Genomic DNA, 26,791 nt, shown 5'->3' on the forward strand with positions numbered 1-26,791 from the left:
AGTCAATTTCAGTACTTTTCCCTTGACTTGTCTGTCTCAATTTCTGGTGATAAACGATAACTAATATGTAAGCCCATTGACTTAGATTCTGTAAGGACTCCATTCTGTTCGCCAGAATCCTGATTCTGTGTTACAACTGTTCCAACGCTAAATCATGCCATGATACTGTTTCTGAAATGTCATTTTCTTTTGTCCTTAACTAAGGATATCCTGTCTATCCTCTTTCACAGTGTTTGACAAGGCCCGTGCTGCTTGCACCACATATTCCACATGTCTGCTGTCACCCCTTTTTCATGTCTGAAGACCACAGTGGGGTTTTCCTTGTCCTCACTTTGCACATTAAATCGAGGCCCCATCTTGTCTCCCAGGTGGATAGAAAAAGCTTGTATGTTACTATACTTGTCCCTCAGTCAACGTTGCAAGAGCAGATTATCTGGTCATTATTACATAGAACATAGAACATAGAAGAATACAGCGCAGTACAGGCCCTTCGGCCCTCGATGTTGCGCCGATCCAAGCCCACCTAACCTACACTAGCCCACTATCCTCCATATGCCTATCCAATGCCCGCTTAAATGCCCATAATGAGGGAGAGTCCACCACTGCTACTGGCAGGGCATTCCATGAACTCTCAACTCGCTGAGTAAAGAACCTACCCCTAACATCTGTCCTATACCTACCCCCCCTTAATTTAAAGCTATGCCCCCTTGTAATAGCTGACTCCATACGTGGAAAAAGATTCTCACTGTCGACCCTATCTAAACCCCTAATCATCTTATACACCTCTATCAAGTCACCCCTAAACCTTCTTTTCTCCAATGAAAACAACCCCAAGTGCCTCAGCCTTTCCTCATACGATCTTTCTACCATACCAGGCAACATCCTGGTAAACCTCCTCTGCACCCGTTCCAGTGCCTCCACATCCTTCCTATAGTATGGCGACCAAAACTGCACACAATACTCCAGATGCGGCCGCACCAGAGTCTTATACAACTGCAACATGACCTCAGTACTCCGGAACTCAATTCCTCTACCAATAAAAGCCAGTACGCCATATGCCTTCTTCACCGCACTATTTACCTGGGTGGCAACTTTCAAAGATTTGTGTACATGGACACCAAGATCCTTCTGCTCATCCACACTACCAAGTATCCGACCGTTAGCCCAGTACCCCATCTTTTTATTACTCTTACCAAAGTGAATCACCTCACACTTAGCTACATTGAACTCCATTTGCCACCTTTCTGCCCAGTTCTGCAGCTTATCTATATCCCGCTGTAACCTGCCACATCCTTCCTCACTGTCTACAACTCCTCCGACTTTCGTATCATCCGCAAACTTGCTCACCCAACCTTCTAACCCCTCCTCCAGGTCATTTATAAAAATGACAAACAGCAATGGTCCCAAAACAGATCCTTGCGGAACACCGCTAGTGACGGCACTCCAAGATGAACCTTTGCCATCAACTACTACCCTCTGTCTTCTTCCAGCCAGCCAACTCCTAATCCAAACCTCCAACTCACCCTCAATGCCATACCTCCGTATTTTTTGCAGTAGTCTACCATGGGGAACCTTATCAAACGCCTTACTAAAATCCATATACACCACATCTACTGCTTTCCCCTCGTCCACCTCCTTAGTTACCTTCTCAAAGAATTCAATAAGGTTTGTGAGGCACGACCTGCCCTTCACAAAACCATGCTGACTATCCTTGATCACATTATTCCTATCCAGATGTTCATAAATCCTATCCCTTACAATTCTCTCTAAGATTTTGCCCACAACAGAAGTGAGACTCACCGGCCTATAGTTACTAGGGTTATTCCTACTCCCCTTCTTGAACAAGGGAACCACATTTGCTCGCCTCCAATCTTCTGGCACTACTCCTGTAGACAACGAGGACATAAAAATCAAGGCCAATGGCTCTGCAATCTCCTCCCTTGCTTCCCAGAGAATCCTAGGATAAGTGCCATCAGGCCCAGGGGACTTATCTATTTTCACCCTTTCCAGAATTTCCAACACCTCTTCTCTACATACCTCAAAGCCATCCATTCTACTTAATTGTGACTCAGTACTCACATTGACAACAATGTCCTGTTCCTGATTGAATACTGACGAAAAGTATTCATTCAGTGTCTCCCCAATCTCTTCAGCCTCCACACGCAACTTCCCACTACTATCCTTGACTGGACCTATTCCTACCTTAGTCATTCTTTTATTCCTGACATACCTATAGAAAGCCTTAGGGTTTTCCCTAATCCTACTAACTAAGGACCTTTCATGTCCCCTCCTTGCTGCTCTTAGCTCTCTCTTCAGGTCCTTCCTGGCTACCTTATAACTCTCAATCGCCCCAATTGAACCTCATCTTTACATAGGCCGCCCTCTTCCATTTAACAAGGGATTCCAATTCCTTATTAAACCACGGCTCCCTCACACGACCCTTTCCTCCCTGCCTGACGGGCACATACTTATCAAGGACACTCAATAGTTGCTCCTTGAACAAGCTCCACATATCAATTACACCCTTGCCTTGAAGCTTACTTTTCCAGGCCACACATCCTAAGTCATGCCTCACAGCATCATAATTTCCCTGCCCCCATCTATAACTCCTTGCCCTGTAGTGCACACTTATCCCTCTCCATCACTAGAGTGCATTGCTATTTGTAGCACAGACCTTTGTATTCAATGGATAGCTTTTCACCAACTCCTTCATGATGCCACCATCATATTTTACTCTGTCCAACTGTTTTAGCATTCCTAATGGACAGTTCCTTCTGTGATACCTTGGTCCAGTCATCTGTCAACTCTGTTGCCTGCCACTCAATTCTTCATCTTGTCCTCATGTTAATATTTCTGTCCTTGGCCTGCTGCACAGTTCCAGTGAAACTCGAGCTAAGCTTGATGAACAGCACCTCGTGTTTTGAGAGAATCTAACGATCATCCTTTGACATTTGACATCATTAACATTGCTGAATTGTCTGCTGCCAACATTCTGGGGGTTACAGTGACCAGAAACTTGGTACTGTAACTATAGGGGCATGTCCGATGCTTGGAATACTGCAGCAAGAGCACTTCTTGACTCATCAAAGACTGTCATTGCATATAATGCACAAGATAGGATCATGGAATGCTCCACTTTTGCCTGGATGAATGCAGCTGAAGCAGCTTGATATCATCCAGGACAAATCAGCCCACTTGATTGACACAACATCCATAAACATTCACTACCCACCATCCTGCTTTGGAAATATATCTCTTGATTTTCAGTGTCGCTGGTTCAAAATCCTGGAATTTACTCCCTAAAGGCATTTGTGGGTCTGTATACACCACACAAGTGGCAACTTACTAGCACCTTCTTAAAGGCAGCTAGGGGTGAGCAATAAATGCTGGCCCAGCCAGTCATGCCCTCATGTCATGAATGGATATAAGAAAAGGAGATACACACAGTGTAACCCTGTTTTTGAATGTTTGAATTTCTCCTTGACTTTGAACAACCTATTAAAGTATGATTCTCTAATATTATGCTATCTGTTTCTTCCAGCAATTTATGGACCCTGATATTACTGTCTAACATTCCTCCTTGGTTCCCATGTCTGCGGAGAATTGGTTTAAAGTCATCTGCCCCAGAGCTAGTCATTTTGACCTCAGTTTTGTTGCCTCTCTCCTGGACTATGTTTCAAGTCATGAATTTATCTGTCTTTCCCTTGTGTTTCTGTACACACTTTTACCTGGTAATAATGGAGTAATCTAGAAATTACTACATTTGAGGTTGTGCTTGCTGGATTTCTACCTGTCTCCCTAAATTTCTGACTGCAGAGGTACATCCCTCTTCCAACTTACATTATTGTTAACATTGACCAGGATGTTTGGCTGATCACCCTCCTCTGGAAGAATGTCATGGAGCCAATCTGTGACATTCTTGACCTCATCACCAGAAAGTCAATATACCATCCTGGAGTCACACCTTTGGCTGTTGAAATGCCTATCTGTTCCCCAAAAATGAATCCACTGCTCTTCCTGTCTTCCTATTTTTAAAATCATTCATGGGATTTGGGTCAGAATTTAAGGTCGTAGTTAAGTGCCTTGCAGAAGAAGCAATGAGCTGTCTTGAGTTGCTGCAGTCTCTGGTTGTATGGGCACCCAGAGTGTTGTTTGACTCTACAGGGAACGAATGTTGAAATAGCACCAAATAAGGATTGAGAGGGATTTGGAAGGGAATTTGCAGGTGTGGTGTTCCCATGCACCAGCTGCCTGTATCCTTACATCAAGCTCTCTGCTGGAATGAAGGTGAGATTAGCTCATTAAACAGTTGGCCGAAAAGCACTCTGTCAATGCCAGACACTAATAATCTGAATCTTGGTAGCACAAATAAAGGGATTATGTGCAGTGGAATTAGAGATTCAGTAGGTTTAGAATCTGTTGTTGAAGGAGCCTTGGTGTCTTGCCTCCTGTTCAGGTGGCCTTCCTGTAGTATTACAGGCTTAATATTTGCTGTACTCCTCTGAGGATTATTGCCTTCACTGGGTATCCAGAATGCAAAACTGATTCTCAAGTAGGAACTCATTGTACTCTTGTATTACCTGTCTGGTGGTCACCTATTCCCTGCCTGCCCGAATGCTCTGAATCTGTGATGTAGCTACCTGTCTGAACTTGCTTGGGAGTTGCACCACTCCAGTTGCTGTTCAAGTTCTGACACATGGAGATCACGTTTCTGCTTGAGTTTGTATATGTCAGCAATTTATGCCACTTGCCAAAGAATGGGCATTCCTTATGGCTGAGGTGTCTTGCAACAAATGAAGATTATTCTTATTCTAATTACTATGAGCAGAAGATTAGAGGTTAATGAATTTAACAGTTCTCCTGTGATGTAGCTCTTTGATTTTTATTTTCAAACTCCATCCTGTATTGCAGCTTTGTCTAATGGAAGCTAGCAAAGATAGAAAGATAAAAGAAGTATCTCCCTCCTCTCCTTGCTTAATCCCATACTTAACAAACTCTCTAATTCCACTGCACTTAATCCCTTTATTTGTGCTACCAAGATTCAGATTATTAGTGTCTGGCATTGACAGAGTGCTTTTCGGCCAACTGTTTAATGAGCTAATCTCACCTTCATTCCAGCAGAGAGCTTGATTAGATCAATCCAAACCTGGAAGAAACGTAAAATGTAAAAGAGTAAATTTAAGTAGGATGAAGGGTTTAAAGCGATATGGGCCACATGCTGACAAATGAACTAGGTCAGATTGAGATGGCTGGTCAGCATGGATGAGTTAGACCGAAAGGTCTATTTCTGTGCTGTATGACTCTGAATCTATGACAAATTGCAAGCAAGCATAATGAGATTTTTCAAAAAAAGTTCATCCCTTAAACATTAACTGTTAAAATAATAAACAGTTAAACTATCTAAAAATTTAGAACTCCTTTACTCACTAAACCTTCAGGAATTGCACTTTGTCCATTCTGAATATTCTGAAATAGTTCTTGAAGTATCTGCCACTGTATCTCAACTGATTTATCCCTATCAGTTTCTATTAGAGTCATAGAGATGTACAGCACGGAAACAGACTCTTCGGTACAACCTGTCCATGCCGGCCAGATATCCTAACCTAATCTAGTCCCATTTGCCAGCACTTGGCCCATATTTCTCGAAACCCTTGCTCTACATGTACCCATCCAGATGCCTTTTAAATGTTGTAATTGTACCAGCCTCCACCACTTCCTCTGGCAGCTCATTCCAAACGTGCACCGCTCTCTGCGTGAAAAAGTTGCCCATTAGGTCCCTTTTAAATTTTTCCCCCCTCACCCTAAATCTATGCCCTCTAGTTCTGGACTCCTCCCCCCCAGGGAAAATACCTTATCTGTTTACCCTATCTATGCCCCTCATGATTTCATAAACCTCTATAAGATCACCCCTCAGCTTCTGACGTTCCAGGGAAAACAGCTGCAGCCTGTTCAGCCTCTCCCAGTATGCTTAAATCCTCCAATCCTGGTAATGTCCTTGTGCAACATTTCTGAACCCTTTCAAGTTGTACAACATCCTTCCGATAGGATAGAGACCAGAATTGCACGCAATACTCCAAAAGTGGCCTAACCAGTGTCCTGTACAGCCGCAACATGACCTCCCAACTCCTATTCTCAATGCTCTGACCAATAAAGGAAAGCATACCAAATGCCACCTTCTTTATCCTATCTACCTGTGACTCCCCTTTCAAGGAACTATGAACCTGCACTCCAAGGTCTCTTTGTTCAGCAACACTCCCTGAGACCTTATCATTAAGTCTATAAGTCCTGCTCTGATTTGCCTTTTCTAAAATGCAGCACCTCACATTTGTCTAAATTAAACTCCATCTGCCACTCTTCAGCCCATTGGCTTATCTGATCAAGATCTGGTATACACTGAGATAACTTTCTTCACTGTCCATTAGACCTCCAATTTTGGGGTCATCTCCAAAATTACAAACTATACCACCTATATTCACATCCAAATCTCAGGTGCAATCCATCCTTCTTGTACAGGTCACTTCTACCCCAGAAGAGATTCCAATCATCCAAAAATGTGAACCCTTCTCCCCTAAAACAGCTCCTCAGCCATGCATTCATCTGCTGTATCCTCCTATACCGACCCTCACTAGCTTGCAGCACCAGGAGTAATCCAGATATTATTACCCTCGAGGACCTCCTTTTTAAATTCCTGCTTAATTTTCTGTATTCTCCCTTCAGAATCTCACCTTTTCCCTTCCTATGTCGTTGGTTCGAATGTGTACAACGACCGCCTGCTGAATTCTCTCCCCTTGTGAGAACATTCTGCACCAAGAGGTTCTTGATCCTGGCACCAGGGAGGCAACATGCCATTCTGATGTTTCACTGCCAGCCGCAGAAACATCTGTCTGTGCCTCTGATACAGAGTCCCTATCATAGTTGATCGCTTGGAACCGAACATTCTTCTCATTACATTAGAGCCATCCTTGGTACCAGAAACTTGCCTGTTTGTGCTACATTCCTCTGAGAGTCAATCATTTTCCAAAGCTGCATACTTGCTTGAGATGGGAATAGCCACCAGAGACTCCTGCACTCCCTGCCTAACCCCTACCTTTCCTGGAGTTAACCCATCTACCTGACTGGATCTGTGGCTTTTCTCCCTTCCTATAACTGCCATCCATCAGACCCCCTAGCTCCTGTAAATTCCTTATTGCCTCTAACTGCTGCTCTGACCGATCCATGCGATATGATAGGATTCACAGCAAAGATACTTTGCATAGACATAATCATCAGTAAAATGGAAACTCTCCCTAAACTCCCACATCTGACATAAAGAGCACATCACTCTACCAAAAACCACCTTTGCTCTTTCACAATGTACAGACCCAGAAAATAGCACCGTCTTATTGCTAACTTAATACTTATGGCTTATATTTTTAAAATTTAATCAAGAAACAGATCGCAATAGAACAGAAACCAAGCAAGAACCCAGTCTGCTCACTATTGTAGACTTATAGCAAGGCTACACTTAAAAACTAGGCACTTATGCATTCCTGTGCTACGAACTCTCCAAGGTCAGCTGTGAATTTCGCTGTTTGTTCATTTTGCTTAGATGCACTCCGATGTCCGATACTTGCACTCAAACAGCAAAGGCAGTAACTGTGCAGATTTACTCCTGTGTCAGACAGCAGTATAGGTTACTTTTTCTGACCATGTGGTCACTGCTTTTGTCTGTCTTCCTCCTTTTAAAGTGATTATATTAGATTAGATTTCCTACAGTGTGGAACCAGGCCCTTTGGCCCAACAAGTCCACACCGACCCTCCGAAGAGCAACCCACCCAGACCCATTCCCCTACATATACCCCAGATTAATGCACCTAACACTACGGGCAATTTAGCATGGCCAATTCACCTGACCTGCACATCTTTGGACTATGGGAGGAAACCCACGCAGACACTGGGAGAATGTGCAAACTCTACACAGACAGTCGACCGAGGCTGGAATTGAACCTGGGACTCTGGTGCTGTGAGTGCCATTGATTTGATCTTTTTTTTCCCCCCCAAAGTTCCAAAACAATGCAACAGTATATAAAACAGTAATTGCTGCTCCTGGAATTCGAGAAAATCACCTCCAACACCTAAAATACCTCAAAAAAGGACCAGCTCTTATAGCCACTGTTTTTTCCCGTCCTCCATCTTGGAATTTTTTTGCCATCATATGACCATGCCTTTGTAATTGCTATCCACTCATACATATTTGTTTTTATTTATGCAAGCAATTAATCTGTTTTGTTACAGATCCTGTGCACATTCAAATATGTCATTTTACTACTTTTGAAATGCCCAGCCCAATCTACTGTTACATTGTTAAGCTTGTAAACTCTGTCACTTCCATTTGTGCTCTGATCGCTCTTCCCCTTATTTTTGTCCTCTCTATCTGAATCATGGAATCTTTCCAAACTTGATCCTCACCCCCATTAGGTTAGTTTAAAGCCCTCGCTACCACCCTAGTTATATGACATAGCAGAATACTGTTTGCAGGATTATTCGGATGAAGACTGTGTGAAGGCCAAAACTTATTTTTCCCACAATCTTTGACACAAATTCATCTCTAATTTTGTTTAGCCTAAGCCAACTTACTTATGGCAGTGATACTGTTGCAAAGATAATTATCTTTCAAGCTGTTCATAATCCTTAAACAAAACCTTCTTCCAAGTTGTACCTATGTCATTGGTACCTCCATGAAGCACCACCACTGAAACTTCCCCCTTCCTCTACAAGTTACTCTCTAGCCCTGAGTAGGTGGCCTGAACCCTGGCACTGGGCAGGCAACATAGCTGTCTGATTCAATTGTTATCCACCACACAGACCCAGTTGGCATCCATACAAACAATTTTTGAACCTCTTGGACAAATTCAAAAGCTGAATCTCCATGACTCCCACCTTCTTGGTTCTCTTACCTTTCTCACAGATGCACCCTGCTGTTCCTGATAGCTGACTAAGAGAAAAGACCCAATTCAATGTACCATATCCACTCTCTGGAATTAGATGTACACGTAACCTTTGCTCTCCCAGGTGTGTTATTGTGTCTGCAGCTCAGGCTTCAGTTCACTTACTCCAAACTGAAATTCTTCAAGCCTCTGGCGTTTGACAGATCTGTTCTGCCACTTGTGCATTTTAATAGGCTGTTTGCTGTTCTCTCCTTTGTTTGATAGAATCTATTTTACTGTTATGTTTTATGAGCTATCTTCATCACTCTTGTGCTACTTAGAGGATTCTCCACACCTTCTTGTGCTGTTTCATAGACTCTTTTTGTACTCTTGCACTAATTAATGGACTGTTTCCACCATACTCATGCTGTTCTGATGGACTCTGTCTACTGTTCTTGTGTTATTTTAATAGGCACTTTAATAAGTGACTTGTTGGAGTCCTTAGAAATTTGCAACAAGAAAAGGCATGCTCCTGCACTAGTTCCAGTTCAATTTCATATGAAAATACATCTTTTGTTTTGGCTGAAGAATTAAAGTTATCTTTATTTTAAAATGCCCCAATGAAATAGATATTAAATTTGTATACTATTTTGGAAAAACATTTTGTAAATATGTTGAAAAAATAGTTTTGTAAATCATTTAAATGAAATTATTGGCCTTGGTGTATCAGTAGCCAATGTGTTGCTCAGATTTTCTCACATCTGTTACCTAGCCAACTAACATGGCAAACACTGAGCTTCAGTTGTTTCTAAAATGTTAATATTTTTGTTTGTTAACTTTAAGTTAAAGTTAATATTATTTTTGTCAAATCCAGAAATCTTTATTCAACCGTACCAGGTGAGCAAATAAGATGAGCCTCCCCAGAGCATGTAATTTTAACAATGGAAAAATGATTTACGGCAGTATGGCATCACAAAGATAAGATCAGTGTAGCTAAATTGTGCTTTCACCCTTGTAGTTTTGTCTGAGCTCTTTGAGTTGGATATCGAACTTCACCTGTTTATTGAACTTCATTTAATGGTGTTCCTTCACCAGAAATGACCTTATTGAAATTGTCAAAGAATAATAGAAGAGTTTTAATAATGATGGATAGGATCCTTACTATTGTCATTTTGTGTTTCAGTGAATTACATTTAGCCACCACGTGGCCTCATCTCACAGAAGGCATTATTGTTGATAATGATGTATATTCGTAAGTACTGACTTTCTTAAGTTTTGGTTATACTATTCAAAATTGTTTTTAAAGCAAATTTATAAGTATGATTGAATAGAAGTTCAAACATTGATATTTCTGCAAAACAGCAAATTTGCTATTGAAAGAATTCAAAATACAACATTTATAATTTATATTTTGTTACCTTAAGATGACATATTTGTACAGAATAAATCTTTAGGGCATTCAGTCTCTATTTAATCCATTTCACAAGCTCTTAGGATTTAAGAGGAATACTGAGCACTTTCAACATATAAGATTGATTAACAGTGTATGACAATTAATTCACAGTCAGAAGTTATGAGTATTGTACAAAGGTATAGATAAATAAAGTTGTTGATGAAAGCAAGCAGGGACAGAAAAGGTGAAGGTCTCTAGGAATACATCTGAAACTCAACTGGTTTGAAAATTCTTCAGTTGTGCAATAGAAAACAAAATTGAGATTGTGAGCAATTAATAATGTTCATCTGTGTGTCAGGAAATTTGACAATGTAACAACTGTTTTGAAATACCACTATTAACTTGCTAATGAAACTGTAAATACTTTTCACAGTTTATTAACTTTTTTTTTGTCAGGGACCTTGATGCTCTGCAGGCACCCCAGTGGTCTGTTAGAGTAAGGAAGGCTGATAACCCCCAGTGCTTGTTGGGTATGAATTATTTCATTATGACATGGAGCACTGCAAATGAAAATAAATGTAACACTTTATGCTATAATATTCGACCAGAAATTCTAAATGGTTTAACATATTTATATGTGTGTGTATATATATAGGAGATTTTCTTACCGAGTTCTTTAAACTTTGTCGTCGAAAGGAATCAACTGATGAACTTCTTGGAAGGTCAGCTTTTGAAGATGAAACCAAAGGTTAAAACAACAGATTGACTTGCACAACAAATACAGTTGCTTTGTACTAAATTAGATGCTCACGGTAATGCTTCTTTTAAGCAGAAAACACAGATATCAGCCAAGCATTGCAGAAGCTCACAGAACCAACAACGGTTCACATGCCTAGACTATCCACAATGTCAAATATGGTTCATAGCGCTCGGAAGCGGATGCATAGGCATAGACGTGTGGAAGAGTCACCAATTAACAATGAAGTTCTAAACTCTATTTTAATTGTAAGTCATTATTTTGCTTGAACGTATTGGTCTACTGATAAACATGTTTCTTTACCAAAATTACTATTTTTGTGAGAATTTATGCAATGAAAATAATACAACCAATGACAAATTTGGGGTGAAAATAAGTTTGAATTCTCAAGACAGCAAAAATTATAGAAATTTGTAGATAAAAAAAAGTTAAACTTTGATTTTTAAATTTATAACATTGTTATTTAAAAAGTTGCATTGTTTAGATACAGCTGCTAACCTCCTGTCGATGAACGTTATTGCTTCATACCAATCTCAACCTCTTCAGTGAAGTCATCATCACCTATCAGCCCCATGGAACACCTGTATTCCTTGTGTAGCTTTGCTGTCTCTGACATAGAGAGAAAGCATAAATTACTCAAGATTGGCCTAAAGGTTTTGTATGCTGTATCATAAAATAATAGGTGATTTTTAAAGTCCACTAACTCTGAAAAGTTTAAAATATTATTATAAAATTTGTTAGTTTTGAAGAATTAAATAACAGAAACTTTGTATGTAATCTTGCTTCTTGATAATTTTTGAGTAGTAGGGAAATTAGCAAGTAATTGTTTCTAAATGCAGTTAATTGTGTTTTTATTCTATATTATTTCGGCTCATGTATTAAACCACTGTTGTGGGAAATCCTAAATGTTTGATAATGTTTATCTTGGCCTCAAGATCTAAATAAGCTTCAAGTCATGCATTTTCAGTAATGTAACTCAAATCTATCTTTTACTTCCTGATTGCTATTAATTACTGAAAGTATCTTAAATTGTCTTGCCTTTAATGAGAAAATAGAATATCTCCCTCACATTCAGTCTTCAAGTTTAACTGCATTTTTTTTTAATAAAGGACAAATAAATGATTCTTGGTCATAGCTAGATATTTAGAGTTGGCCCAGACTATGTTTAGCATAGATTTGCTCTAATTAGTTGTTACAATCTGCGTTCGCCATCAGTATTCTGTGCAATGTACAACAGTGTGTTTTCAGGTGAACAGTTAATAGCACAAATCCAGAAGTTGCTGCTGCTCCACAGGGTACTCTGTTGACGTCCTTACTGGTGCAGTCTTAAAACAAAAATCACTTAATTAATGAGAGATTCCCTTTTCACGTTGTAATGATGCTATTAAAATCCCATAAAAACGTTGTGTCATGAAAATGAGGTCTAACTAGGTTTTTAATACGAGTCCTGAGACACAATGCTGACCAATCACTTTGTTTCCAGTGAACTGATTTAATATTTAAATACACTTATTCCTGTTATCCGTTGATTAATAATCTGCTCCCAGACCCCATCATCTTTGTTTTCTCATTGACTCATCTGGTTCTTCATGGTACATAGGATAGTTGCTTAGGAGCAGTATTCACATATTTTGTTATCTGTGGGAAGTCTGTGCCCCTATTCTCCCCACACAATAAGTATTTGGTGTAATGCAATTTTTTTTCCATTAAGAAAATTCTGTACTGTTCAATTTTTTTCGAAGTTTGGTACTTTACCTTGTAATGTGTATCCATCATTCATTAATTCACTTTATAAATTCTATAAAACTGAAAAGATCAATGTAATTTACCCCTGATTTTGGTTTCTGAGAATTCTTCTTTGAATATTGTTTATTCTGTTTGATGACGTTACTTTTGCTGGACAGCTGAGATTCCCTTAACTTGATACCAGATTCAAACTATCTCTGGGCAAAGGAAGTTGCTAATTCTTTGTAGGCACTTTCTTTGAGGTCAACAGTTTTGTTTCTGTTTGTAAAATCCAGCCTGTCATCTTCTCGAGCAACCAGCAGTAAGAAGATCATAACTCCAAAGGTCATTGAGTATATTTAAGACTGAGATAGACAGACAGACAGTTTCTTGAGTATCAAGGTGATCAAGAGTTATGGGGAGAAAGCAGGAAAATGGGTTGAGAAACTTATCAACCATGGTTGAATGGCAGAGCAGACTAAATGGGGCTGAATGGCCAAATTTCTGCTCCTGTGACTTATGGTCGAAAGACTAAGCTAATGCCCCACAAGTCTCTTTCAAATATAGCACAATGAGCTTTCTTTACGACTTTGTCTTTATTACTATGAGCATTTCTATTAATCAAAGCTGCTTCTTGGTAACTTCAAACTGATGACTTTTTCTGAGTTCCAAAATAATTAATTACAAGGGTCTTCACCTTATATAAGATTTATTGTTAATATTCAGAAAATGTGGTTGATGGCCATTATTCAGTTTTGAAAATGTAACAATTTAAGAAACTGTCAGTCAATTGCAAACTGAATAATGGTGTGGCATTGTTAAATTTTGCATTAACCTTCTCTCTGTAATTGAAGCTTGTCACATTGAACTGCTTAAACTTGGTAGAGGCATCTGACTGCAGTTGGCTTTTAAACAGGTGATGCATCCTGATAAGATTTAAGAGTGAGCACTTTGCCAAAGGATGAAGTACCCAAATTTTATTACAAGCATTTTCAAAGTACATTATAAAAATTTCAGACTTTTGATGAAATAAGATGGCAATTTATTTTTATGTTACTGAGTTATTTTCTGTTTCTTTAGCAAAGCAATCATTGAAATGTTGTGAATTGTGATGGAAAATACATTTATCTTAAATATGGATACAAGAGTTAAATAGTCAATTAAATTAAATTACTAAGCATACAACAACTCTTTGACAAAGAAAAATTAAATGTAATCTAACTTGTTATTTTCCGTGTTTTAGTTTCTGTTCCCAGATGCTACTGGTGATGTGTCTAATCCTAAGCGTAGTACCTCAAGAGGAAGCAATATCGCTACATTTGAGGAAGAGAGTTATGTAGGTTCTAGAACCATCTCAATTCAATCCTAGAAAGTCTTTTGAAATAATTTAATTGTTGGATACTTGAATTTTTTTTTCTTATGTTGCAGAAAAATATTGTTTGATAAATGATTAGTATAAATTTTTAGGCATACTTGTTCCTTACTACCTAACTCAGCACTTGAGATCCTAATCTAAGCACATCAGATGGTAGTAGTGTGGTCACAGTTCAAGGTGCTAAATTTGGCACAGAATTTGATAAAGCACTGTACAAATTGTTGTTCACTAATTATTATTTCTTATTAAATTCTTGTTCTAAACTATAACTTAGTATGGACTTTAGTGTTGATTTATCTATGCAATTCCTTTTGAAGCACAAGCAAAAGTCATAAGTGTCTTCTGGGGATTCTTTATTAGCACTCTTGCTTATGAGTCAAAAATGATGTACTCGAGACTTGAGTACATGATCTTGGGTATACATCAAAGTCTTGTGCAGGGCAAAAATCCACATTCAAAGGCTATCCTCCTGAATACATGCGAAAGTAGTATTTGAGGAAGATCAGGGAATTTCTCCTTGTGTCCTAGCAAATATTTATCACTTGACTAAGATATAATTTATTTCAATTTATTTGTGGGACCTAACTGCATGCAAATTAGTTGCTGTTTTTTTCCTGTCATCTGACTACACATCAAATGGATAGGAAAGTGGCTTGCACGACTGAGCGTCGTGGAAAACCATATATAGCTTCAAGTTCTTATTCAGTTTCTGTTATTGAGTCCTTAAACTTTGCACCATGAAAAAATTACAGTTCAGATGATTAGATTCACATGGACATACAAATAACAGTAGGCCATTCAGTCCTTCAATTCTTTTCCACCATTCAATAAAATCATAACTGATCTGATTGTATCCTCGGCTCCACATTCTGACATATCCCTGATTAATCTTTCATTCCTTAGTGATCAAGAATCTATCTGGTTTTGCCTTTGAAAATATATTAAAAATCTGCATCCACAGCCTTTTGAGGAATGAATGCAAAGAGACCTGATTCTGAGGGGGTAAAATGTTTCTTCATCCCTGTTCTAAATGTGTGACTCCTTATTTTTAAACTATGACCTCAGTTCTAGATTCTCCCGCAAGACAAAATATCCTTTCAACATTCACCTGGTCAAATCTGTGAGTTCTTGTATGTTTAAATTAAGTCAGCTCCGTCTCTTTGAAACTCCAGAGGATGCAGGCCTAGGATTTTCACATAATGAAACCTCATATGAAATGCTTCCAATGCAATAACATTCTTTTGTAAGTCTGGTGTCCAGTACTGTACACAGTATTCTGGATGCAGCCACATCAATGCTTTATATAACTGAAGTGTAACCTCCCTAGATTTACATACAATTCCCCTTGGAATAAAACAGAACTTTCCTATTGATTATATTGGCTGTAACTGCATATTAATCTTCTGCAAATCATGCATTAAGACATCCAGATCTCTCAGTTTCTCAGAGCTCTGCAACCTTTCACTATTAAGGTAATCCCATTCAGTAGAAAGATAATACAGATTAATCTGTATATTATATGTGAGGACGGGCGAGTAGGAAGATGTAGTGTCCAAGATTAACTTTTAGGAAAACCAAATGTATATAATCAACCATCTTTAATGAATCATTTGAAGAAAGCTAGTTAATCCATCCTGTATTAAATTTGTTGCTGTCCCGTACAACCAATACTTTTAAATAATCCTTGAGGATCACAACAGTAACATTGAAAGTATATAATATTCTGAAGTTCTCTCTCCCCTTCATTTCTGCCTCTTGCTTTATCTGTAAATGGATTTTTTTTTGTCTTGTACTTCCCTGGATAATTCATAAGAAGTACCATGTGAGGGGAAAGCAACGTTTATAAATTCAGAGGAGAGTACTGATTGATTGGCAAGTGGACTTTGCTAGGTAGTGGCATTGCCATAGAGAATGAACCAGTTGGATAATGATTCATGGTTAACTGCAAAACTAGTTAACTTTTAGACCAAGCAGGTGGACACTGATTAGTCAAGGCATTGCCCTGAGAAATGAACCAGAAAATGGTTATCACCTATCTTCTAATTTGTTGAATTGGAACAGGTATAATGTGTATATACTTTCTTATATGGACAGAAAAGAAAGGGCCCTGTGTATTTTACGTACCTAGTTTGTGATTTGTATGTCTGCCATGCTGTAAGCCCCATTGTAAATTGGTTCAGTGCAATCAGAGTGCCCTTGCAAAACTTAAAATACAATATCCAACATGAAATGTAATTGCACAATTGGATAACATTTGCTGAACCATCCTGAGTAGGCAAAGAATTGTACATGCAGTACCAATTTCAACTTGACAAATAGGTGACTGCCATTCTGTGGTTCATTTCTCGAGGCAAAACCTTGACTAATCAGTCAACCTGTCTAGTTTAAAACGGAAAGCTTGGCAGTTAACTGTCTGTCATCATCTAACTGGTGCACTCTTCATGCCTCTGCCAGTCAACACTGTTGATAAGGTCCCACATGGAAGATTGATTGCAAAGAGCAAGAGACCATAGATCCGTGGAAATTTGACATCCACAATTGGTTGAGTGGCAGAAAGCAGAGAGTGATAGTTGAAGGGTGTTTTTCTGACTGGAAGTTCGTACACTGGGGAGCCAAAGAGTTCATTGTTGGGGCCCTTGCTGTTTGTGATTTGTCTAAATGATTTAGACTTGAACATAGGAAGGTTGATTGTTAGGTTCGTAGATGATACAAAAGTTGTTGGCTAAGTACTGAGGAGGATAGACTTCAACTCAAGGGGATATTGAGGGGCTGGTCAGATGAGCGGATCAGTGCCAAATAGACTTCAATCTCGCTAAATGTATGTGGGTAGGGCAAACAAGGCAAGGGAATACATGATGAAGTTTAGGACTCTGGAACTTGTTGATGTAGAGAGAGAAACTGTCATAACACTGAAGTATTTAAATGTGCACTTCTGATGCCAGTCTACAGGCCAAGTGCTGGAAAATGGGATTAGAACAGTTGTGTTTGACTGGCACAGATGTGATGGGCCAAAGGTTCTTTGTTGCGCTGTTTGTGACTCTCCTCTCAAACAGTACAAATATTGTTTTCCCTTTATTTCGTGATTCTTGTAAATTGTCTTGGTGGATGCAATGTGAAGGGCTTTGATAGAAGTTTTTTTTCAGCAGTGTTCAAGTTCTGTACTGCTAACAACAGTTTGAACTGTATTGATTTTTATTCTCCGATGAACTCTAAATATTCTTGTTTGCATTTTTACACACTATATAGTTCATGAGGGAAGGTTTTGTTTCATTTTACTTTTGAATATTTCCATCAATACTAACCTGCATGACATTGTACAATTTAAAAGTAGTTGGGAATTATATATTGGTTCAGCATTCCTGATAGTTAATTGCATGTAAAGCATATTGGGGTTTAGCAGCATTGTGAAAAGTGTCAAAGTTTTAATTCCTTTTTTTTGGTTGATTAAAGTGAACTGCTATTCCATTTCCTGTCCTACTGGATCTGGTGTATTATCTGTTCATACTACCTTGTCTTCCAGATTTTTTTTCACTGAAGTAAAATTAGCTCTGGTCATAAAAATTGTAAATATCTTGTATAAAAATAATTATTTCTAATCATATTTTCTGTTTTCTTTCTTTCAGAATCTTTATTGCCAATTTAAATCTGCTCCCTCAGACAGTCTGACATACAAGCTGGCTTTGTGCCTCTGTATGGTTAACTTTTATCATGGTGGAATGAGAGGCGTAGCCCATTTATGGCAGGAGTTTGTGTTGGAAATGCGGTACAGATTGGAAAATAATTATCTTATACCAGGGTAAGTTTTTTTTTAAACTGTGAAGTATCTGCCATGCATTCAGAAGCCCAGGTTTGAATCTTAGCATTTCCACTTGTAATCCCAGATTACAAACTTTTGGTTCGTTTGGTACAGCATCATGAAAAGTGACTAATGGACCAAACTGTGGGATGAAAGATAAACTTCCGCATTATGAAACCTACAGAAATTATAAAGAGAGTCTGATGTTAGATTCCCAAATCTTAAGATATTTTGGAGTATGTGAAAATTTAAGAAAAAGATTTTTATGGATGAATTTGTTAAGTTTAGTATTGCTGTCCAGTTATATCATGAAGAAAGAATCAAGTTAATTCTGTTTTTCAGGTTAGCTACTGGAGCTCCAGATTTAAAATGCTGCTTGTTACATCAAAAACTGCAGGTATGATGGAAAATTGTACCATTTGACTTTCACGACAGACATTTTTAGGTTTATTTATTACAATGTTTTGTGTTGAATTGACTAAATGTCTCAAAGCAAAAAAAGAACAATATTGCTAAGTTCTTCTTGACTTTAGGTCAACATTTTGTGTCCTTACTTAGAATGAAAAAAACTTTAAATATTAAGTTTATACCATCTCATTAAGCTTTTGAGTGCATTGCACTGCTTAAAAATAAGCTCTGAATAGAAAACAATTTGACTTGATATTCTGTAATATTGCACATTGTTCCCCTTTAGTTCTAGTGAACTGTGAAATATGCATTTTATATGAATGTTTCAGTGTCACTAACTTAACGAATATCTCTGGCAAATTGATATTTATTGGAGCTGCACTTACACTTTAAACATCTGGTACTTTTCACCATATCAATTCTAAATGGGAATCATCCCTGGCATTTTTGGTATTTTTTTGATTCTTGAATCAAATTGAAGACTGTACCTTGAACCACATTTTCAGTTCATCCTTTTTCAGCTAATTTTCATTCTTAACTGAGCAAATCATCATGTTTGCAAATTGTTTTTTTTTGTCACCCATAATTTTTCATTTCACCTTGGACCTCAGAACTATATTTTCTCCTATTTTACCTATAAACTACTCAGATGGATGGAGGAATCTACAAGAAATTAGACAGCCTGAAAGTTTAAATGCAGGGCAGAGTCAACTAAGAGAGTTTTAAAACCAAGGTTAACAGATTTATAAAATAGAAGTTTAAAAATAAGTGAATTATGAAGTGAGAGGAACCATTCTTAAAAATTAGCTGAACACTATACAGTAATGCATGTACATAGTGCCTGTAATAAAATGGGAAGTGGAAGCAATAACTGTTTTGAAGAGTTAGATTTAGTAATTGCTCATAACTGACAACTGGAAAATCTGGAATAAAGACTGCATGATAGCATTGGAAGGAATTCACACATCTATCTTTAAAAATAAAATGGAATCTGTCAAAACCGGTAAAACATGATAAAGGATCAAGCACACTACTGGAGATATCTGCATAACAGTTGAAGGGAGATGGAGGAAGAAATTAGGGAGAGAAAACCTAGAATAATAATTGAGAGTTTTCAACAATTTCAATTAATTGGTTGGAAGGGATAAGTAAAAGGGTTAAAACAACCAATAAGGCAGGATTTGCTGCAAGGTTGAGGATTGAATCAGAGCAGATATATGAAGTGTTTAGTACAGCTACCTCAGCGCCAGAAACCTCTAGAGAGAGAGAATAAAAAGGGGCACAAATCATGTTAAAACTTTTATGGAACCTTGGTTTGACCACATATGGAGTCCAACACATATTTGTGTTTACAGTATCATGAAAAAAAAATTTGTTGAAGAAGTTGCGAAGATATATGTGGATGAATCAGTAAATTCTGGTCAGGAAATGATGGACCGTTTGGGTCACTTCTGTCTTGAGAAGCTAGGCTAAGAAGTGACTTAGGTTCTTTAAAATTACAACAGTTTTTGATAGTGCGATCACAAGTCCAACTCTCCTGTGAAACACGAGAGTTCATCACTGAGATTGTCACTAATCAAGTAGGAAAATCACAAGAAATATCTTTACCCAGGGAGAGGTGTGAATGTGGAACATACAACTTCAAGAAATGTGTGTAGTGAGTATTGCGTTTGGTGGGGGCTAGATAAATATATTGGGTGAGGGGATTGCGTAGAAGTTTGCAATGATGTATATTTTGATAAGGAAAAGCTGCAAAACTCTTAGTGGAATTGTGGTGTGGGCTGTTTAGTCTGACTGGCCTGTTTGTATGCCATGTATTCGTTGACTGCCATACAGACGTAGAATTACAACTTCCATTAATTTGCATTGTTTGTAACATATTATTTGAATGTTAACTCACTCTTGCAAAGCAGAATATCCTTCAATCTTGAACATTTGGTGGGGGGTAGGTTGTCATTATATATGGAATATTCTCTCATTGCCTCTTCCTCTCTTCCTGTCTCTGCTCAATTGTCAATACTTTAAATCAGAACACTGTACAATGGCACCCCATTCATTGGAAGAAATTCAATTACAATCAAAACATATGTGAAAAAGGGAAATAAAAATGCCAAACTGAAATTTTGTGGCAGGTGCTAGAATCAGCAGTATTCATTGTGTAAAAGCAGGGGCACTGAGTTGTTTTGGTTTCTGCAGCACTGTTTTGGAGATTGCATTGGAACCCTTGAACATTAGAGGAAGGTTCAGAATGAAAAGGGCAATTGTGGAAGTTTTTAGCTTCCTGTGAAAACTTGTATTTTTAACTTTAAGATGCTGAATTGCTGCATTGAGAGGAAAAAAGCAAGAGACGATGGAAAGAGACAATCAGCTGAAAATGCACTGGGCGACTGCATGGAAAGGAAGGTGTCAAATAGCAAAGGAACACCAGAATATCCTAATAACAAAGGAGAAACTTCTCAACAGAAATCCTGGGACTCATGGAGTGATAGCGAAGATGAGTTTTTTGAATGTCTGAGTGACGCAGAAGAATTGCAAGACAGTGACATGAAAGAAGGCGCAACAAAAGGAGAGGAGAGAGATGGTGGAAAGAAAGATATGCATAAGTGGAGACCTGAAGGACGTCTTCATCAGCATGGCAACTTAACTCTGCTTCGTACAGGAGATCCACTTTGTATTCCAGTTACACAGGTAAGAAATGCTTTGAATAAAGCAAACTTTACTTTCCGACTTCTGCATTTTAAAATGAAGTGTTATTGTATTATGCAGTCATGGTGTTTTAAGCACAGTAAGACCATAAAAAATAGGAACAGGAATAGGTTGTTCAGCCCCTCTAGCATTTGCAGTTTCCTGATCCTCTGGAATTTCTCCAGAAATTTTGGAAAATTACAACCAATGCTTCACAATCTCTGTAGCCAGCTCTTTTGGGATCTTGGATTGCAAGCCATCAGGGCCAGGGAACTTACCTGCCTTTAGCCCTATTAGTTTGTCTAATACTACTTCTTTAGAGATGGAGAATGTACTTAGTTCCTTCCTCATATTCTTTAGTAATAATGGGATGTTCACCACAAAGACTGATGCAAAGTATCTGCTTAATTCCTCTGCCAATTTCTTGTTCTCAAAGCCGCCTCCCCAGAGTAATGTACCCTCATAGTTTATTTTCTCTACCTTTGTTATCTTTGTACATTTGCAGATTCCACACAACACTTAAGTAAATGACAAATGTTTCCTACTGTAGTGCTTCAATGATAATCATGGAATGTATATGTTTGTGTTTTTATCAAGTTGAAAGCCCCTGAAGGATTTGCTTAAACAGCTGAAAAGTTACAGGGGGAGGTAAAGAGATATCAGCAGAATTTCTCGTCCCAGAATACTTTGAAAAGTAAACACCTAGGATTTTCATTTGTTTTAAAATATCCATATGTCATAATAAGCAAGATCATTGGTGCTAGACTGGTCAACAACAATCAATGGAAAAAAACCACACATTTATATGCACACACTTGTGCATCACCATCTGTTCAAGAAATACTGATAGAGAAAAAGGAACCAGTTATATTCCATGAAACAATTAATACACTGATAATGTGATACTTTCCATTCCCATTCCCTTGCACCACCTCCAGCTTGGGTTATAGATCTTGTAACTATGACTAAATCAACAAATTTTGGAAAAGAGCTATGGTAAAGCCAGAGGAATAGTCTATTAGATTTTTCACAACTTTTTTTTTAAATTGTATAATAATCAAATTATTATTCAGTGTATCATTAGATCAGTCTAAGATGTATTGTCTTGCTCTTTATCAGGCTTTCTGCTCACCTTCCTCCTTTCCACAATTACCAGAAAGCACAGGGAGCAAACCTAACACAATCTTTTTGATTTACTGAACTTCCTGTCAGGAACCAGCACCAATGACAGAAGATTTGTTGGAAGAACAATCAGAAGTATTAGCTAAACTGGGAACGTCGGCTGAAGGAGCACATCTGCGTGCTAGAATGCAGAGCGCCTGTTTGCTGTCTGATATGGAATCTTTCAAGGTAAAAGGGTTTTTCAAAATCTCATTTTCCCTAATCATCAAAATTTAGGAGAATAACACCCAATTAAAAGTGTTATTACTGTCTTTTGATGGAACAGAAAGGATTGGTCAGAGTACTTCTGTTATTTAGTATAATTCAGAATGAAAGATTTTCCTGCTATTATGCACAGAAATTTGTTTAATTAGATATTATTTTGAGCCACAATTGTGCAACAGCAGAAATTCAATAACATCACTTCAAAATCAGTAGGAGGTCAAGTGATATGCATGTGAATAGATAAGGAGGTGATCAGTGTAGTAGTTTTATTTCTGGCCTAATAATCAAGAGACCGAGGTAATATGTGGGTTTGGAATCCACTATGGCAAGTAATGGAATTTCAATTTAATACAATCTGGAATTAAAAGTCTAATGATGGTCTCTAATGGGCCCTAAACTTTCCTGAGTTATTCTCTTGCTCATTATATATTTATAAATTCCCACTGGGTTGTTCTTTATTCCACCCACAGATTCTTTCTCATGCAATCTTTTTGCTTTCCTGATTTCCTTTAAGTTCTCATTTTTTTATACTTCTGACTCTGTGTATTCAGTCCTTAGTACTTGCCATAAGTTTCTATTTATCTCTTAATGATATCCTTTATGTTCCTTGATATCCAGGATTCCTGCTCTTGGTGCCACCCCCTTAGCTTTATTGGAATATATTTGTCTTGTACTCTCACTATTTCCTCCTCAAATGCCTCCCTCTCCAACTAGCGGAAACATCTTACCTGCATTTACCCTGTTATCCTTTTTAAGTGTTTTGGCAGTTTTAATGAGATCGCTGCTTATTTTTCAGAACTCAAGAGAACATAGGTCCAGTTTGCCCAATTTATTTTCAAAGAACCACTCCCTCTATGGCAATAGTATCTTTCATGAGATAAGGAAACCAAAAATGCACACAGTACTCCAGCTGCAGTTTAACCAAGCTCCTAAACATTTTAAGCAAGACTTCATAATTGTACACAAACCATTTTGCAACAAAGGCCAACATTCCATTAGTTTTCTGAATAGTCTGCATGCTAGCATTCAGTAACTCATTGGCAAGAACATCAAGGTCCATTTGTACACTACATTTTCCAACCTCCTAACATTTAAGAAATGCTCTGCACATCTGTTCTAATGAGCAAAGTGGATAACCTCACATTTTCTTTCATTATATTCTACGTGCCATATTCATACCCAGTCAGGAAACCTGTCTAAATCCTTTTGAAGTAGTTTTGTGTCTTTCTTGCAACACTCATACCCGTTTCATGTCATTCTCAAATTTGGAAAAATTGCACTTTATTCCCCCCCACCCCCATTTCATTGAGAGATATATAATCAAGACCCAAATCTTGATTCTTTTAGTACCCCACTAGTAATAGCCTGCCAATATGTGAATGATCCATTTATTCCTACACCCTGTTTTCAGTTTGTTAGCCAATCGCTAATTCACGCCACTTCATTACTTCCTATCCCATGTGGTTTAATTTTTCTCACTAGCCTTCTGGGTGGACTTTAGGTTTTCAGAGAGTCTTTGATAAGCATACAATGTCAATCAGTTGTCCTTGAATTGAATTGAATTTATTGTCACGTGTGCCAAGGCACAGTGAAAGGTTTTGTCTTGCAAGCAATACAGCAGATCACATAGTTCAGTAGCATAGATAGTAAATAATAGGTAGACAGGGCAAAAACAAAGGTACAGGTGAACGTTAAGAGTTTGAGAGTCCATTCAGTATTTTAACAACAATATGGTAGAAACTGTTTCGAAACTGGATGGTGCATGTGTTCAGGCTTCTGTACCTTCTCTCCGATGGTAGAGGTTGTAGAAAAATATTGCCAGGGTGTGATGGATCTTTGAGAATGCTGCCTGCCTTTCCTTGACAGCGGGCCTGGTAGATGGATTCTATAGATGGGACGTTGGCCTTTATGATTGTCCGGGCCGAGTTCACCACTCTCTGTAACCGTTTCTGATCTTGAGTGGTACAGTTGTCATACCAGATAGTGATGCATCCAGATAGAATGCTCTCGATAGTGCACCTATAAAAGTTGGGATGGGTATTCACTGTCATGCCAAATTTCTTCAGCTGCCTGAGGAAGAAGAGATGTTGTTGGACCTTTGTAACCAGTGCATCCACATGAAGAGTCCAAGAAAGCTTGTTATGGATGACCACTCCCAGGAGCTTGACACTCTCCAACCCTGCCACCTCTGTGCTGTTAATGTGTAGGGGGACCGAAAGTCAATAATGAGTTCCTTAGTTTTACCGGCATTGAGAGCTAGGTTGTTCTCTATGCACCATTTTCCAGGACTTCCACTTCCTGTCTGCAGTCTATTTCATTGCCATTTGAAATATGATCTACTATGGTGGTATCATCAGTGAACTTGTAAATGGCATTGGTCTGGTATTTTGTGACGCAGTCATGGGTACACAGTGAGTACAGTAGGGGGCTGAGTATGCACCCCTGGAGGGCTCCAGTGTTGAGTGTTAGTAAGGATGAAATATTGTTGCCAATCTTCACTGATTGTGGCTTGTGGGTCAGGAAACTGAGGATCTCGTTGCAGAGAGTGGGGTTTAGTCCGAGATCACTAAGTTTAGTAATCAGTCTCAAGGGGATAATAGTGTTGAAGGCTGAACTGTAGTCAATGAGCAGGATTCTTAACGTAGCTGTTCTTCCTGTCAAGATGTTCTTGGGAAAAGTGAAGGGCAAGTGATATGGCATCTGACATGGATCTGTTGGTCCGATAGGCAAATTGGAGGGGTCAAGAGTAGTGGGGAGGCTAGAGTTGACTAATGCCATGACCAACCTTTCAAACCACTTTATGACCACTGAAGTCTTTTATTAATTTTGTTTGTAACATTTTTAAAAAACGGTGTTTGATGAATCTGCTGACTTCCTATTGGTAAATCCATTCTGATTATGCCCAATCAGATTATTATCATCCGTTTATCTATTTATCACATTCTTTAAAATAGAATCTAGTTTTTCTCTATCGATATAAGGCTTCCAGGTCTGAAGTTCATTGTTTTCTCTCTGGTTCCCTTAAATAACAGGACCATGTTTGCTACCTTCAATTTGCAGGAATCATTACAGAATCTGTAGAATTTTAGTAGATAATTCTATAGCTACTTCCTTCAACACTTTGAAATGTAGAATATCAGATCCTGGCGATTTCTCAGTAATTTTCATTCCTTTAGTTCAATCTTCTGACTAATATTAATTTCCTTCTCTTGTTTTCTCTAGCCAGTTGGATCTCTAGTTCTGAGAGATTTTTTGTATCTTTCTCAGTAATGACTTGGCTTCTCTGAAATTTTTCTGTTCCCCTTTATAAATTCTCCAGACTCTTTCTGTGATGGATCAATATTTCTGTTAGCCAAACAATTTATGGATGTGAAATTGTTTGACTAATCTGCTGCAGTTTTATGAGAATGGTAACATGGATAAAAGGAAGCCAGTGGATGTGGTTTACTTGGATTTTCAGGAGTCTTCTGATAAGGTTCCACATAAGAGATTAGCGTGCAAAATTAAAATGCATGGGATTGGAGGTCATGTACTGAAAAGGATTGAGAACTGGTTGGCAGATAGGAAACAAAAACGTAGCAATAAATGTGCCTTTTTCTGAGTGGCAGACAGTAACTAGTGGTTGCTAGCGATGTGCTTGTACCCCAGCTTTTCACAATATATTAATGATTTAAGTGAGGAAACTACATGTCAGATGACACAAAGTTGGGTGGAAGGCTCTGCTGAGAATAGGATGCAGAGAAGCTTCAATGGAATTTTGATAACAAATACATGGCAGATGCAGTACTGTGGATTACAGTGAGGTTATCCGTTTTGGTAGTAAAAACAGGCAGGCTGTTTATTTTCTGAATAGTGATAGATTGGTGAAGGGGGAGGTGAAATGAGACAAGTCTATTTTTATGGTTTCAACAGGATTGCATTTATATTCTGTTCTTCCATTGCTGATTAGTTTCAACCTCCCAGTCCTCAGATTTATTGCAATGGTTAGCCACGGTTAACTGACCTTGTTTGAGTTTTTGCACCTTCAAGGTATTCCTTACCTTTGGAAGGATGTTCTTGCTAAGGCGGGACTGAAGAAGGGCTTATGCCTGAAACGTCGATTCTTCTGTTCCTTGGATGCTGCCGGACCTGCTGCGCTTTTCCAGCAACACATTTTCAGCATAGCGGGACTGAAGCAAAGATTACTGAATTGATTTTGGGGATGGCAGGACTGAGGTATGAGGAGATATTGTGTCGGTTAGGCTTATGTATACAGGAGTTAAGAATGAGGGGGATCTCCTAGAAACCTATACAGTTCAAATGGGACTAGATAGGTTGAATGTAGAAGGATGTTCCCAATGGTGGGGTATTCCAGAACCAG

At 38.4% G+C, this 26,791-nt stretch overlaps 1 protein-coding gene across 4 annotated transcripts in view; it reads left to right on the forward strand.

Moving 5' to 3' along the window:
• rab3gap1 (RAB3 GTPase activating protein subunit 1) overlaps positions 1–26,791 on the forward strand; it is an 89,460-nt gene that overhangs the window by 42,959 nt on the left and 19,710 nt on the right. For all 4 annotated transcript variants that reach the window (XM_043694040.2, XM_043694041.2, XM_087989203.1 and 1 more), the window contains 9 exons: positions 10,090–10,158; positions 10,756–10,829; positions 10,955–11,047; positions 11,132–11,304; positions 14,025–14,117; positions 17,780–17,952; positions 18,295–18,349; positions 20,671–21,048; positions 22,258–22,395. In XM_043694040.2, the coding sequence (XP_043549975.1) occupies positions 10,090–10,158; positions 10,756–10,829; positions 10,955–11,047; positions 11,132–11,304; positions 14,025–14,117; positions 17,780–17,952; positions 18,295–18,349; positions 20,671–21,048; positions 22,258–22,395 (1,246 nt within the window). The remainder of the gene's footprint in view (positions 1–10,089; positions 10,159–10,755; positions 10,830–10,954; positions 11,048–11,131; positions 11,305–14,024; positions 14,118–17,779; positions 17,953–18,294; positions 18,350–20,670; positions 21,049–22,257; positions 22,396–26,791) is intronic.

Source organism: Chiloscyllium plagiosum, unplaced genomic scaffold, assembly GCF_037043375.1.
Source record: "Chiloscyllium plagiosum isolate Xiang-an unplaced genomic scaffold, Cpla_swu_hap1 HiC_scaffold_7, whole genome shotgun sequence".
Taxonomy (NCBI): domain Eukaryota; kingdom Metazoa; phylum Chordata; class Chondrichthyes; order Orectolobiformes; family Hemiscylliidae; genus Chiloscyllium; species Chiloscyllium plagiosum.